Source organism: Trachemys scripta, chromosome 21 (genome assembly GCF_013100865.1).
Source record: "Trachemys scripta elegans isolate TJP31775 chromosome 21, CAS_Tse_1.0, whole genome shotgun sequence".
NCBI lineage: Eukaryota > Metazoa > Chordata > Testudines > Emydidae > Trachemys > Trachemys scripta.
Window position 1 is genome coordinate 18,813,342 of NC_048318.1, and position 16,180 is coordinate 18,829,521.

At 53.1% G+C, this 16,180-nt stretch overlaps 1 protein-coding gene across 1 annotated transcript in view; it reads right to left on the reverse strand.

Moving 5' to 3' along the window:
- Positions 1 to 1,750: 1,750 nt before the first annotated feature.
- The window catches only part of LOC117868717, a 22,346-nt gene continuing 7,916 nt past the window's right edge, over positions 1,751 to 16,180 (reverse strand). The window contains exon 4 of the mRNA XM_034754910.1: positions 1,751 to 2,486. Within this exon, the coding sequence (XP_034610801.1) occupies positions 2,275 to 2,486 (212 nt within the window). The 3' untranslated portion in view covers positions 1,751 to 2,274. The remainder of the gene's footprint in view (positions 2,487 to 16,180) is intronic.

Genomic DNA, 16,180 nt, shown 5'->3' on the forward strand with positions numbered 1-16,180 from the left:
AGTGGCCCATTATCTTTTAACCAACTACTTATATATGAATAGATAGAAAAAAGTGCCGTATAAAAAATTAATATTGTTATTCCCTGGAACATAAAGGGAGGAAAGAGGAAGGATGTCTGGGGTGGGAGCATTCATGAACAACTGAAGGGAATGGGGGAGTGTTTAGAGCATCTAAGCAGCTGTCTATGGGGGGAGCAGAAGGAAAATAGTGTAGGGAGTGTTAAGGAGACAAACACACCTGGAGATACTTGCAAGAGGAGGCATGGTGGCAGATTGGAGGGGGTTGCAAATGGAGATGGCTAAGATGAGTTGAGGGTAGCACATAGGGAAATGATTAAGGGAAGCCCTTAGCTCCCTCCTCCACCACTAATCTTCCTGAGCTCACACCTCAAAATAGGAACTATCTAGTATAGCAGATGAAGGGAAGAGGACACTTGAATGTGTAGAGAGAGACACATTGAAAATGTCCAGCAGGGGTAATGAGGGAGACTTAGTTAGAGAGGGCTTGAAGGGGGACTTTTTTTAGGGCGTACATGCAGGGATGAGTACAGGGTGCTGACAGAGACTTGTAATGGGGAGAAGTTTGCAAATGTTCTCAATAGGGACTTGCTTTCGGGTGAGCAGACAGGGAGAAGTTTATATACCTCTATCATATCCCCCCTTAGTCACACTTTTCATTAGCCAACCTGGCTAGCTCTCTGGCCGCCCAGCTCTGATGACCGTGCCGCCATCAGCGGCAGCGCAGAAGTCCTCACTTAACTATGCGCTGCCCAGAGCAGGCAGAGGGTTCAGGGTGCCCCACAGCAACCCAAACAGCCCCACTCTGCCCCAGGCTCCTGGGCCTGCCGCCCGTGGTTGATGCTCCCCGAGGGCTCTGCGAGAGCCAGGTTCCCCCACCTGGGTGGCTCTTGGGGGCTGTAAGCAGTCGAAGGGCGGCGGGAAGCTGAGGGGCAGCCGCAGCCCCAGGGCCAAGAGCAGCAGCAGGAGGAGGAGACAGGGGAGCACCCCAGCTGCCCATCCTACGGCACCAGCCAGCGCATCAGTCACCCCCCACTGGCCGTCTCCAGCCGCCAACCTGGCCAGGAGGAGGGCAATGGGGGGATGGGGCAGGAGGCAGGGCTGGCACTTAAGAGGAGCAGGGAGCAGAGCCATAGAGAGGGGTGGGGCTCTGTGGCAAGGGCGGGTGCAGCCCCCCCAATTTTCTGTCTACCCCCACCTCAGCCCCTCCCACTGGGAAGAGGATGGTGCCACCCATGGAGGGGGGGAAATTGGGGTTTGAGGGTTTAGGGTTGGGTTTACAGGGTCAGGGTCTAGGGGTTGGATTAGGGTGAGGTTAAGGGGGAGTTAGGTTTAGGGTGTGGATTAGGTTTGGAAAGGGTTAGGGGTTGAGAGGGAGAGTTGGATTAGGGGAGGGGTTAGGGTTCTGGGAAGCAGGGTTGAGGGTTAGAGGGTTGTGTTTAATGCGAGGGTTAGGATTAGCTTTAGGGATTAGGTTGGGTAAGAGTTTGGGTTCAAAGGTGTGTTAGAGTTAAGGGGTTAGGGTTATGGTTAGGGTGGGGGTTATGATATAATAGGGTGATGGTCAGGGATCAGGGTTAGCTGAAGCATTAGGGTGCAGGGCTCAGGGTTTGTCTTGTTTGCTGTTCTAATTGCTTGAATTGACCATTCTGTATCAATTTCCTATAAATGTAGTTTAATTCCTTTTATTGACTTTTCAAAAACATTAGTTTAATTATTATTATAACACCACCTATGTTTTTACTGTGACATAGTAAATTACAGGTTTTAATACTCTTGTTTCTTATTTTTAATGTCAGGCTATTATTTGTGATCATATCACTTGAATGCTGCCTGATTTCCTTGGTTACCTCAGCCCTGGTCCTGAAGTAGCAATTTGTGACAGATGGTTTATGCCCTGTCACAGTTTCCTACCCCATGAAATCTCTATATTAAATTTGGATCTCAATAACACAAATGTTTTCTAACTTAGAAAAATGTATTGTTAGAAAACTCATTTCATGAGTGTGCCAATTTCAAATAGAGATTTCCCAGAAGTAGCACATTGTAACAATGCATACCCCATCTGCCACAAATCGCTACTCCCAGACCCAGGGCTGGTGAATTGCATCAGGACAGCAAAAAAATTGCTATGTCCTGTAACTGCAACCATTAGGAAATTGGGACAGGGAGCAATTTGTAACAGTACGTCCTGACCCTACAGAGGAGATACTGGGATGTTTCCCCCCACCACACATCAGGCTCTCCACATTAGGGTCAGTGGCTGCCAGGGCAGCTGGGGGCTGGTCTTGGTCTCAGTGGTGAGCAGGCTACTCCGGTAGCAGGAGAGGGTGAGATCTGGGGCAGGTTGTTCAGCAGCCAGGAGCCCACGTGCTTGTCCGTCTCGGAGCAGATGAGGAGCACCTTGTGCAGCTGGTCCATGCACCTGCTGTAGCGCTGCTCTGTGGCCAGGCTCTGCTTGGTGGTGGCTGCAAGAGATGGGTCAACGTCAAAAACAGCACAGCAAATGGGGGGGCAGGAGCTGCTGTGGCAATCAGCCACCAGCCAAACCCACAAACCTGTCAGCCTGCAGCATCACCATCTGTCCTCAATGTGCCACACACACCTCTCCACCCCTCCTCTGTATGCCAGAGATGCTCATCTATCCATCTCCAGACATCTCTGTTTCTCTCTGATTTTCCATGCAGCACCCAACACAATGAGGCCCGGACCTGAGTGAGGCTTTTGGGTGCTGCAGTAGTGGAGCTGTAGGGTGACAGTGCATCTCTGGGCATCTCTAGACTCAGCCCCTTTTCTCTCGAGCCCGGAGCCATGACTCTGAGTTCACACCTCTCGGGCCCAGACCCCATAGCCCTGAAGATACTCAACCAGCCACTCGTGCTCTGTGATCCCATTACAACAACAAGAATCTCCCCAAAATCCCCATGAAGATGTGTGAGGAGTGACACCTTGAGGCTGGCAGGCAGCATGAACTCTCCTCAGCATGGCATGGACCATCCCTGGGGCAGACAGATCCTATATGACCCATAGGAGACCATGGCGGGCAAGAGAGTGCATCCCACTGAGCCTGATAGGAGGTGTGGACCCTCCCTCTGGGTTGCATTGGGGCAGACAGACCCTCCCCCGAGGTGGATGTGCCCCAGCCCATGGGAGACTACAGGGTGCTATTGTGTGGCCAGGGAGGTTGAAGTGTTCTCCTACAGGTTTTTGTATATTGCCATTCCTGATATCTGACTTGTGTCCATAGCAGATGTAAAGGTAGCCATCTTACAGCAAAAAAAATTCAGGATCAGACTCCAAAGAGAAACTGCTGAGCTCCAGTTCATTTGCAAATTTGACACCATCAGATCAGGATTAAACAAAGACTGTGAATGGCTATCCAACTACAGAAGCAGTTTCTCCTCCCTTGGTGTTCACAACTCAACTGCTAGCAGAGCACCTCACCCTCCCTGATTGAACTAACCTCATTATCTCCACACTGATTTATACCTGCCTCTGGAAATTTCCATTACTTACATCTGAAGAAGTGAGGTTCTTACCCACAAAAGCTTATGCTCCCAATACTTCTGTTAGTCTTAAAGGTGCCACAGGACCCGCTGTTGCTTTTTGTGGGTAGACAGGATACTGGGCTAGATGGACCTTTGGTCTGACCCGGTACGGCCTTTCTTATGTGTGTTTCTCCCATGGAGGAGCAGTGACACCCGGCAGCCAGTTGGGGTAATGCATAGAGTGTGTTTCAGTTGCAGCGACAGTGACACCCGGTGGTCAGTCAGGGTAATGCAGTGAGTAAATTTATTTGGAGCAGCAGTGACATCCAGTGGTCACTCGGGGTAATGCACGGAAGGTGTTTCCCTTGGACCGGCAGTGACACCCAGTGGCCAGACGGGGTATTTCACAGAGTGTAACATAAGAAATAGCAGAGCAGCAATGACACCCAGTGTCCAATCAGGGTAATGCACAGAGCATGTTTCCCTTGGCGCAGCAGTGGCACCTGATGGCCAGTCAGGGTAATGCACAGAGGGTGTGTCCCAGGGAGCAGCAGTGACACCCAGTGGCCAGTCAGGGTAATGCAAATTGTGTGTCACCCATGGAGGCGCAGTGACACCCAGTGACCAATCAGGGTAAGGCACAAATTGTATTTCCCATGGTGGAGCAGTGACACCTGTGGCCAGTCAGGGTAATGCAGAGCATATATCTCCCTCGGACCAGCAGTGACACCTAGTGACCTGTTAGGATAATACACTGGGAGGGGTCTCTCAGGGAGGAGCAGTGGCACCCGGTGGCCACTCAGGATGATGCACAGAGGAGGTTTCCCATGGTGGAGCAGTGCCATCCGGTGGCCAGTCAGGGTAATGCAGAGAGTATCAGAGGGGTAGCCGTGTTAGTCTGAATCTGTAAAAAGCAACAGAGGGTCCTGTGGCACCTTTAAGACTAACAGAAGTATTGGGAGCATAAGCTTTCGTGGGTAAGAACCTCACTTCTTCAGATGCAAGATTTCAGAGTAGCAGCCGTGTTAGTTTGTATCCGCAAAAAGAACAGGAGTACTTGTGGCACCTTAGAGACTAACAAATTTATTAGAGCATAAGCTTTCGTGGACTACAGCCCACTTCTTCGGATGCATACAGAGTGCTAACAAATTTATTAGAGCATAAGCTTTCGTGGACTACAGCCCACTTCTTCGGATGCATACAAATAAATTTGTTNGAGCATAAGCTTTCGTGGACTACAGCCCACTTCTTCGGATGCATACAAATAAATTTGTTAGTCTCTAAGGTGCCACAAGTACTCCTGTTCAGATGCAAGAGTATGTCTCACTTGAAGCAGCAGTGACACCCAGTGGCCAGTCAGGGTAATGCATGAGGTGGGTGTGTCTCCAATGGAGGAGCAGTGACACCTAGTGGCCAAGTGGAGTAATGCAAAGAGCATGTTTCCCTTGGCGCAGCAGTGGCAACTGATGGCCAGTCAGGGTAATGCACAAATTGTGTTTCTCATGGCGCAACAGTGGCACCCAGTGGCAAATCAGGCTAATGCACAGACGGTGTGTCCCAGGGAGCAGCAGTGACACCCAGTGGCCAGTCAGGGTAAGGCACAAATTGTATTTCCCATGGTGCAGCAGTGACACCTGGTGGCCAGTCAGGGTAATGCAGAGAGTGTGTCTCCCTTGGAGCAGCAGTGACACCCAGTGGCCAGTTGGGGTAATGCACGGGGGGGTGTCTCCAAGGGAGGAGCAGTGGCACCTGGTGGCCAGTCAGGGTAATGCACAAATTGTGTTTCCCATGGAGCAGCAATGATACACAGTGGCCAGTCACGATGATGCACAGAGGATGTTCCCCATGGTGGAGCAGTGACACCCAGTGGCCAGTCGGGTAATGCATGAGGTGGGTGTGTCTCCAATGGAGGAGCAGTGACACCTGGTGTCCAGTCAGGGTAATGCAGAGAGTGTGTCGCCCTTGGAGCAGCAGTGGCACCCAGTGACCAATTGGGGCAATGCATAGAGGGGGAGAGGTGTCTAGGGTGACCCGATGGGATGAAGAAAATATCGGGACAGATGGGGGGGTGGGGTGGAGGGGGTCTGTGGAGAAAAAAAAAAAAAAAAAGCCGAGTCCCGCCACAAAACAAAACAAAAACAGGAGTGTGAAATATCGGGACAAATTGCGTCCCGACCAAACCTAGGGGTGTCTCCCATGGTGGAGCAGTGACACCTAGTGGCCAATTGGGATAATGCACAAAGCATGTTTCCCATGATGCAGCAGTGACACCTGGTGGCCAGTCAGAGTAATGCACAGAAGGTGTTTTCCTTGGAGCAGCAGTGACACCCAGTGGCCAGTCAGGGTTACGCAGAGAGTGTGTGTGTGTGTCTGCCTTGGAGCAGCAGTGGCACCGGGTAACCAGTCAGGGTAATGCACAGTGTATCGTATCAGAGGGCTAGCCGTGTTAGTCTGAATCTGTAAAAAGCAACAGAGGGTCCTGTGGCACCTTTAAGACTAACAGAAGTATTGGGAGCAGCTCCCAATACTTCTGTTAGTCTTAAAGGTGCCACAGGACCCTCTGTTGCACTATCGCCCATGAAGCAACAGTGACACCCGGTGGCCAGTCAGGGTAATGCAGAGAGGATGTCTCAATTGGCGCAGCAGTGGCACCTGGGGGCCAGTCAGGGTAATGCAGAGTGGCCAGCTCTGTCCGCTTCATCACCTGGCTTCACCCCTCATGGTGGCCATGCCTCTGCTCCTTGCTAAAGGCCAGCTCATCTCCTCTCCCCCCGGCCAGGGTTTACAGCAAGATAACCTTTATTAAAATAAAATAGTAAACAGGATTTACTCCAAGTCCATCTAAATAATCTAAATCTGTCCAAATTTTAGTATTAAATCTGAAATCCTCTTAAATATCCCATCAGAAACCAAAAATCTAAAGCAAAATTTGAAACGGCAAACAATGCTTAATTTAAAACCCAAACATTAAGAAAAGCTGATTTTGTTTTTAAAAAACAAAATATAACAAATGCCATAAAGTATCAAAAAAGAGTGCTACAGCAGGATGATAAAATAACATAAAATAAATGTAAGCAGAGTCAGGATGAGCTCTACCGTGACATCTGGTGGTGAATTGTGGTGAGTTGTGGAAAAGAACTTCAGGGGCTGATCTTGTTTGCATAGGCACACCCGCCCCGCCTAGCATGAGACCATGGCAGCCCAAAATGGTCACTTTGGCTGCTGTGGGACCCCCAGTTTCTCTGTTATTGGGGCAGGAGGAATAAAGTGTTGTTACCCTGATTGTGTGAATCAAGGACAATGAAACTGTTTTATGACAGAGGGTCTCACCATCACCTAAGTAGCACTCGCTAGACAAGGGACATGGGTTCCAAAACCCAATGAATTGAGAGTGAGTGGGCTGGCCTGTCTATCTTCTTTCTCCCTTCTCTCTCCCCCCACTTTTTTTTTTTTTTTTTAATAAAAATGGCCTGAAATTCCAGTTATACCATCTTCTCTCTCTACTGTTAAATAGCAGAGCTAATTTTTATTTTGTTAAGAGTTTAGTTACAGGCTACTATGCTGAAATCAATTTAGGCCAAGGGTGTACTAGTACCGGGGGCTCCCTTACTACAAGCTGAAATCACTGAGTGCTGTGTTAACTGTGGGGGAACCTAAACATTTATTGCTGAGCGGCTGGCAGAGCGGAGCAGTTTGCGGGATGGTTGGTGTGGCCCACGAGATGTGGAGTGGACTGGAGCAGTTTGTGGGATGGCTTGAGTGGCTCACAGGACAGCTGGTGGAGCAGAGCAGCTGGTGGAGTGGAGCAGCTCATGGTGAAGGCTGCAGTAGAACCCCATGGACAGGCAGGGCAGTCGGCCTCGGACCACGTCAGGTGCCCCTTAATATCCCATGTGCCCCTTTCTCTCCCCCCCATTTCCACCCAGGCTAGGGGGTGGGGGTAAGACTGTGCAGATAAACTTTTGAACTCTGGGGCTGCACTGACCAGGGACAGAGACTTTTGGGTGATTCTTTGGTTGCTGGACTCAAGAGACTTTTGGGGTGTTGGACTTTTGAGACTTTGGGGGTGGGTCTTTTGCTCATGGTTTGTGTTATGAATCCTGTTTGTGGTGTTTTCCCAATTTAATGCTGATGTCGTTTACCTCATGTCATTAAACATTTTCTGCTACACTCAGACTCTGTGCTTGTGAGAGGGGAAGTATTGCTTCTTAGAGGCACCCGGCAGGTGGTATGTAATTGTCCCAGGTCACTGGGTGGGGGCTCAAGCTGGTTTTGCATTGCGTTATTGAAACGGAACCCCTAGATACTGAACCAGAGGTCCCTTCCAACCCTGATATTCTATGATTCTAACTCAGATGGGAAGGAGGGTTACATAAGCAAAATTAAACCTGTACCAACATTGGAACAAACTATGTAATTTTCTAATTCTAACTTCTTGTTTCACCCAGGAGGGAAAGTGTTTTGTAGCCCCAGTAACTATATTGTCACTACAGCATTTCTTTCACTAAATAAGGTTTTTGCCAAATATAAATTGCCCTTCAAATTGTCTAACAGAAATTCTAATTGTATCTTTGCAATAATATCCCAAGTATGCAAGTACATCCCCTCAGAGCAGCACCACATTCCTCAACTGCTAACCCAAGTGAGTAAGTGATATTCTGGTAGAATCCCACATGGTTTATGCATTTGTGAAACCTGGAGCCTGAAGCTAATGGGAGAAAGGTAAGTGAGCAAGCTCAGAGCTCTCCGACGTCACCTGCTGGAGAGCAGAGAGACTTGACTGAGCGATGTACTAGCTAATTTAAATATCAACGTTGTTCTCTGGTGGCAGGCTTCCACTGGAGAGCAAGAGGAGTTGACTGAGGGTGGCATATCTTATTTGAATATTAAAAGCTGGCAGTTTGGGGACACTGGTGTAAAATTTGAGTAAGTTTTGGGGTTGAGACCCATATTTTTAGTGTAGCTTATTGGGAGCCTGCCATTGACTGGGGGTGTGGTCACCCTGAGCTGGAAGCCTGTTGCCCGACGTGGTGAAGGAGTGCCGGGCACTTTGAATAAATTAGAAAAGAGAGATTACAGAAGATTACACAAATTTGTTGTTGTGCCAAAATTATGTTTCCTGGTGGTTTTGAGACTAAACCGCTGAGTTTTTTCTCTCTCTTAACTAAGCTGTTACCTGGCTTTGTTGTGTTATTGCCTATGTCTTAGGTGCACTATCGTGACGGCACCTCTGGGCAACTGACCGCAGAACGGAAGAGCGTGGGGGAGCAGTTGAGGCACGTGGCAGTGCCTGGATTGGAAGGCAGTGTGGGGCCGGTTAGTGCCCGCTGGTGAGTGTGGGAAGAGCTGCTATGTTACAGAGGGGTGGGGCGGGGTGCTCGCTGCCTGGCGACTTGAGAAGAGCTGTGGTGCCGGCCTGCCCGGCGTTTTCTGAAAGCTGATCTCCCATTGGGCCTAGTGAGGTGAGGTTTTCTGAAAGCTGATCTTCCACAGGGCCCTCACTGACGTTTTCTGACAGCTAATCTCCCATTGGGCTGAGCCTAGGTGACGCTTTCTGAAAGCAATGCTGGGCGGAGCTGCAGGGCTGCCCAGAGGATTCAGGGAGCCTGGGTCAAAGCAATTTTGAGGGCCACTTCTATAGAAAAAAGTTGCAATACTATAGAATACTATATTTTCATGGGGCCCGGGGCTTGGGGCAAATTGCCCCACTTGCCCCACCCCTCTGGGCGGCCCTGTGGAGCTGTCAGGGCATTGTGCAGTCAGAGCTCAGCGAACGCCCGTGAGAAACAGGTCGAGGCCGAGTGGCACCGATTCTGGAGACCCCCAGTAGCAGGCGCTGCCGTCCTGCCTGGCGAAAAGCCGCAGGGGGGTGTTCACAGATTCACAACAAATGCGCATGATGTTTGTAGCTGCAGAATCTGTTTCTGTGCATGTGAGTGAAGTCCCTGTAGCCGGGCGGCCTGTATTAAACAGGATTCCTGGAGGTTTGCACAGTGTGGGAGTGGAGAGCTGGGCTGCAGGTTGGAGCAGTCAGGCTTAGCGGGGTTGGGCTCAGAGCTCGCGGTTAGGGTTGCGGGGAGGATTGGGCTACGGTTTGGCTTAAGGGTGGGGGACCAGGTTATGGGGTAAGGGTGAGCAATTTTTGGTTCAATTTGGGTTCCGGGTTGTGGGGGGTGTTAAAACTTTGGGTTGGGGGTTAGATTTTGGCGGGAGGGTTTGGCCAGCAGCAGCATAGAAGTACGGGTGGCAATGGGGTGCCAACCAATAGTGATTGATAAGCAGGGCTGGCACAACCCATTAGGTGACCTAGGCAGTTGCCATGGGCACTACAATTTGGGGGGTGGCGACCGCAGCAGTATTTCGGTGGCGGGACCTTCCGCCACCTCTGTGGGGGGTGGCATTTCGGGGCGGGACCTTCCGCCGCCTAGGGCAGCAGAAAAGCTGGCGGCGTGCCAGTTTATAAGTAGTTTTTTTTAAATCGTTTTTGTGTCAGAGAGGGATCATGTTTGCTACAGGGGTCTATTTGTAATGACGCGGGGCTGCAGGGTCCCCAAGTCATCAATGGCTGTTTGGAACTCCTGGGTCCACCTGCAGCGGCTGGGAGCTCTGGGTTCCATACGCAGTGGTGTAGGCCTGTGGGGTTCCCCCGCTGCCTGCAGCAGCTGAAGCTGTGGGGCCCTGCCCCTGCCCGCAGTGGCTGGGCGCTCCTGGGTCCCGCTGCGACATGTGGCAAATGGGAGCTCTGGGGTTCGCCTGTGGTGGCAAATGGGAGCTACGGGGTCCATCTGAAATGGCATGGGGCTGTGGAACTCGAGTCTGCCTGCGGTGACTGGGAGCTCTGGGGTCCATCTGTTGTGGCATGGGCCTGTGGGAGTTCCCCCACCACCCATGGCTGCTGAGAGCTGAAGGGGGCCCCTGCCACCATTGCGAGCACAGCAGGTGGCTCATCCCATGGGGTCACTGTTCCCCCCTCTCCCCCTCCCTAAACGGGGGTTTTGTCCCTACACAGGCTCTGTCAGCGTCTCCCCCCACCGTGGGCTTAACCCCGGCTACCACCCCCCACCCCCGATTTTTCCCCTCCAGCCCCTCTTCTGCCGCTACCTACAGTAACTTGATCCCCCCAGCCAGTAAATTTCTGCCCCCTGCTCAGACCCTTACAGCCCCCCGGTGCGATTTGCCCCCTTAATCCTTTTAAACCCCTCCAATGAGGAGGCAGCAAATCGGAAGTAGTTACTGGGCATGCTCAGTTCGGTTGAGCATGCTCAGTACGCCCAAAGTAGGGAATTGGGAGCGAGAGCTGTTTGTGTCTCAGCCAGTGACCACAGCGCATCGCAACCTTCTCTAACCCGCACCCACTCCCCATGCACCCCCAGGGTGCCGTGACCTTCTCTAACCCACACCCCCAGGGCGCCAAAACCTTCCTCTCCCCCCCCCGCATCCCCAGCCCGGTGCGACCTTCTCTAACGTGCAGGGGCGGCAGGTTATATGGGCTCGTAGTGCCCGAGCACCAGGAATATTCAAGGCTGGGGGCTCTGCTGCACCAATATCTGGAGCTGGGTTTCTCCCCTGGCCCTGCCTGGAGCGGGCACCAGCCCCTGCCGCCACCCCGGAGCGTCCCCCCCCCCCGCCCAGTAGCGTAGCTGTGGGGGAGCGGCCGCTCCTTTCTGTGCACATTTTCCAAAAGCAGTGCCTTTCCAGTTTCCAGGCAGCCAGCACTGGGCTCCAGACTCGGAGTCTGGAGCTGGGTTTTGCGTGTGGCCGACGGCTGGCTCTGGGCTTCGTGCCGCCTCCCTCATCCCCAGCCCTGCTCGCTAGCATCGGCTGGTTGCCGGGCTCCCTGGGGATGAGGAGGACGAGGCTCCGGCCCGCCTGCAGCTGCCCGGCTCCCTAAGCCGGCGTGGGCTCTTCTGGGAGGGGAAGGGGTGGCAGTGCGGCGGGGGGGGCTAAGGAGCAGCAGCCCCGTTGGTCCCCGGCAGCTCCATGCAGAGCGAGGTAGCCGCGTGGCAGGGAAGGGGGCTCTGAAGCCCAGCTGGTGCCGGTGGAGAAGGAAGGAAAAGGAGGGGGATGTTTTTTCCTCGTGGTCTCTCTTCAGCAGAGGCTGGGGGCTGAGGGAACGGCAGGACCAGGAGGCAAAGGAGCGACTTTGGGTTGTTGCCCCCCCTCCTGAACTTACCCCCCCAGTGCTGCGCCCAGGGTTGTGAAACTGTGCTTAGTGTAGCTTGTGAAGAAGGAGGGGCAAATGTGCTTTAAGGTACCAGTACTGTCTCCTCAGTCTCACTGCTGACTAGCTGCAGACCCAGTGCTCAGAATTAAGCAGTGTTCTCAGGGACTGTACAGACTCTATACTAGTTTTCAATTGCCTGCTAAATGCTTCAGCCATGCCACCTTTTCACTTAGCTATCTCCTGAATAGTGGTGACTGGGAATGGGGGGTGGTGGTGGTGGTGTAGCAGATGCCAATTTGAGGTGAATAGTCTCTTGGCCAGATTCTACTGGGTTTATGGTGCTTTGTGCTGTGGACTGGAGCAAAGTGGCTGGTGAATAACCAGGAATCTGGTTAATAATTGTTCTCTAAATTCAGCTTTCTTCTTTCTCTCTCTGTGAATTATCACTAATTCAAAATAGTAGTGTGCAAGTCTGACGAACTGGGACTGTTCTTAATGTGGTCTTTGAATGCTGGGTGGGAAGTGTTGGCCTGGGAAGGTTGCAGAGGGGTTTGGCTGGGACGGTCTGCACTGGGGGATGGGAGACTGGCCGTGAGGGAGAATACCTGAGCATGTAAGGTGAGAACCCAGGAAGGGGTTAGAGGCCAGGTGACACCTTTGCTTGGGAAACTGAACAAAGGCTGGGTGAGGAGACCCTGGGGGGAGGGAGAGTTTCAGGAGCTGGCTGGTGGAATGGCTGGGAGGCAGACGGGGCTCTGACCCCCCAAGGGGGTTGTGATGTCCTGGGACCCCAAGATTCACCTAATGGGGGGGGTCCTGTTGTCTGTGCCTGCAAGACCTGGCTGGCTGAGAGTCATGGTGAATCACAGGAAGCCGGGGGTGCAGGGCCTTGTGCCCCCCCCACACTCTGTGGCAGCAAGTTGACTGGATAATGGTAATAGCATAATCTCTTGTTATAACATTGTAACCCTACTACCTGATTAGTAATGTGATATGTCGGGTGGCACCTTTTTTTATGTATCTGAAGAAGTGAGGTTCTTACCCACGAAAGCTTATGCTTATGCTCCCAATACTTCTGTTAGTCTTAAAGGTGCCACAGGACCCTCTGTTGCTTTTTTTATGTGTTCACTCCCCCTGATGTTAGAACCTGGCTACGCCACTGGGGAGGGGGGCTTCCTAGACCTGAGCAGCTGGGGCTTGGGTGAATTTTGTGACACCCTGCCCTCCCCACCCCCCCAGCCATCACCCTGCAGTCCCCACTCCTTCTCCACACTCGGCAAGGGGCAGCCCCATCCCCAGTAAGGCTATGGTGAGGGGCAGCAGCAGGGGAGGCCACACATGATTGCAAACCCCACCCCCCGGTACCCACTATAGGGGAGGCGAGTGGGCTTTCTGGACCTGAGAGAGGCCCTAGGAGCCTGTGCAGTGACCGTGGTGCAGAGTGAGTGTGCTGTGGGGGAAGAGGAGGGGGTCCCTCCCCTGGAGCTTGCTGCTGCCAGTGTGTGTGGGGGGGTCCTCTCTGGCCCTAGCCCTGGGGCAGCCTGTCTGCACCCCAAGTTCCTCATCCCCAGCCCTGCCCCACCCCAGAGCCTGCGCCCCCAGCACCCCAACCCTGAGCCCCAGCCCTGAGCACCCTCCTGCACTGTGAACCCCTCATCCCCAGCCCCACCCCAGAGCCCTCACCTGAGGGGAAAAACACACAACTTAAAGTTGGTGGTCAGTTTGGAGTATCATTGTGTTTAGCACAATACTTGATTATTTTACACCCTTTAAAGTATATAACTGGTCGTATACAGGTGTTACAAAGTGGGAATGTTCTTAATGTTTTCTCTGAATACTGTGTGAGTGCCTCAGTTTCCCCTATGTATTTTTTAAGGATCTAGATGGTGGGATAAGAGGTTGTGTGATTGTTGTAGAGCCCTAGAGGGCCAGTGTGATGGTGTCTGCACAGAGAATGGCCGAAACCCTGGCTCTGGACAATTAATGGCCTGGGCCGCTCTACTGCAAGGTGCCAACTGAAGGTGATGGAGAACAAAGAGATCAGGTGGCCTCCTAATGCCTGGAAAAGAGACAAAGGCCAGAGGAGGGAGTGTTAGTGCCTGTGCGGTCTTCCGGGAAGCGCATGGTGTGGAAGGGGATGCTGGGATGCTCTGGAATTACTCCATACAAAGCCAGTCAGGACTCTGGGGGAGCCTCCTCTCTCTGAGTAGACTGTCTCCAGGGCAAGAAGCTTACACCTTCCTGGGTCTGACTTCGGAGCATTCAGCATGCCCTTCCACACCGTGCGCTTCCCGCAGCGAGTCCGCCCAGGCGGAGTCCTGGGGCAGCCTGAGGTCCCTGCACCCCAACTCTGCAGTCAGACATGACTCTCAGCCAGCCGGGAAAACAGAAGGTTTATTAGACGACAGGAACACAGTCTAAAACAGAGCTTGTAGGTACAGAAAACAGGACCCCTCAGTCAGGTCCATCTTGGGGGTGGGGAGCCCAGACCCAAGTTCTGGGCCTCTCCCCATTTCCCGAACCAGCTCCAAACTGACACTCCCTCCTCTGGCCTTTGTGTCTCTTCAGGACAAGGAGGCCATCTGATCTCTTTGTCCCCAACACCTTCAGTTGGCACCTTGCAGGGGAAACTGAGGCACCCACACAGTATTCAGAGAAAACATTAAGAACATTCCCACTTTGTCACAACAGGTGCAACAAAATATAATACTGTATGTTGAAGCAGGCAACAAGCTGACTTTCCACTTTTAATTGACCCTTGTAATCTTGTGGCGTTGTAGCTTCATTTTATCCCAGCAACAAATTCTTGATTTGTAGGACCGCTAATAATCAACAATGGATTTTTCTGATAGTGATATTGTGCAATAAAGAGCAACATTGCACTTAAATGCTTACGGCTTCCAGTCCATGTTTACACTATTTAATAAAATATATATATCGGCTTACAGGCGGGAGCAGGGGTGGGGGCACCACCATTTTGGGCACCACCAAAAATTATACAAACCTGGTGCCTATGCTAACATGCACCCCCAGGGTGCCCCCCAGTCCCCCCCCCCCCCCCGCCCTGCTCCACCCTCTCTCGCCCCCCCGCAACCCCAGCCCGCCGCAACCTCCCCCCTGCACCCTGAGCCCACCCCGTCCCCCTACATCTCCAGCCCGCCGCAACCTTCTCTAATCCACACCCCGAGCCCACCCCTGTCCCCCGCACCCCTAGCTAACCGCAACGTTCTCTACTGAGCACCCCCCACCCTCCCTCGCCCCCCCCCCGCACTCCCAGCCCGCTGCAACCTTCTCTAACCCGCACCCCAAGTCTGCCCCAACCCACTTTCCCGGTCCCCAACCCACCATAACCTTCCCCAACCCACCTGCCACGACTTTCCTCGTCTCCCCCGCACCTCCCAGCCCGCCGCAACCTTCCTCAACCTGCACCCCATCCACCCCTAGCCTGCCCCAACCTTCCCCAACCAACTTCCCCGGTCCCCAACCCACCCGCCCCGCCCCGCCCCGCCCCCCATGCCTGCAACCTTCTTCAATCTGCACCCCCGTTTCTCTAGCCCAAACCAACCCACTCCCGTCTATCCCCCCATCCGTTGGGCTCCTCAGTCCTCCTTTCTTCTCCCTCCAACACCTCCTAGGCCACCCCAAACTGCACCCCATCCCTACCTTTCCCCCATCCATATCTCCTCCCATAGTGCCCCTCAGCCCCCCCCTTCCTCCCCAACACCCCCCAGCCTGCAACAACTTTCCCCAACCCACACACCTGTATCCCTTAGTTCATTCCTCCACTCATGGGACTCCTCAGCCCCCATCTCTCTCCAACATTCTCCCAGCTCACCACAACCTGCGCCTCCATCCATGCCTCCACCCGTATGGACTGCTCAGCCCCCCTTCCTCCCCAACAGCCCCCTCAGTTCATCCCCCCCATCCGTTTGGCCCCTCAGCCCCCTTTTTTCCTCCCTCCCAACACCCCCAGCTCAACGCAACCTGCACCCCACTTTGTCTAGATCTGTGGGCTGCCCAGTGCCCTTTTCTCCTTTCTCCAACATTCCCCAACCTGCACCCCTATCCCTACCCTTCCCCCCAGTCCCTCCCACCACCCATGGGGCCCCTCAGCCCTTCTCTCTCCTTGCTCCCCAACATGCACCCTTCGTAGGACACAGTCAGGGGTGCTAGGTGTGTATCCCCACAGGCCAGGTGTCGGGAGCCATGGAAAAGTAGGGGTGTACGAAAACCATGCGGGGCAGTGGATAGTAGAGTAGAGCGGTGACTGATAGTGTGAGCTCAGTCTCTGTTCCTCGTCTGGGGCTGATGTAGATGGAATGGGAGACAGAGGCAGGGATGAGGGCAAGATTCAACGCACCAATAGNTGTGGTTTTGAGGGAGACAAGGTCCCCATTTCCAGGGGCTGCTCATTTCTCTGGCCAGGACCGGTGTGTCCTCTGCAGCAGGTTAGATCCAGGAGGATGACTCCCGGTGGTGAGTTGCTTGCCTTCCTCCCACCTTTTTCTCT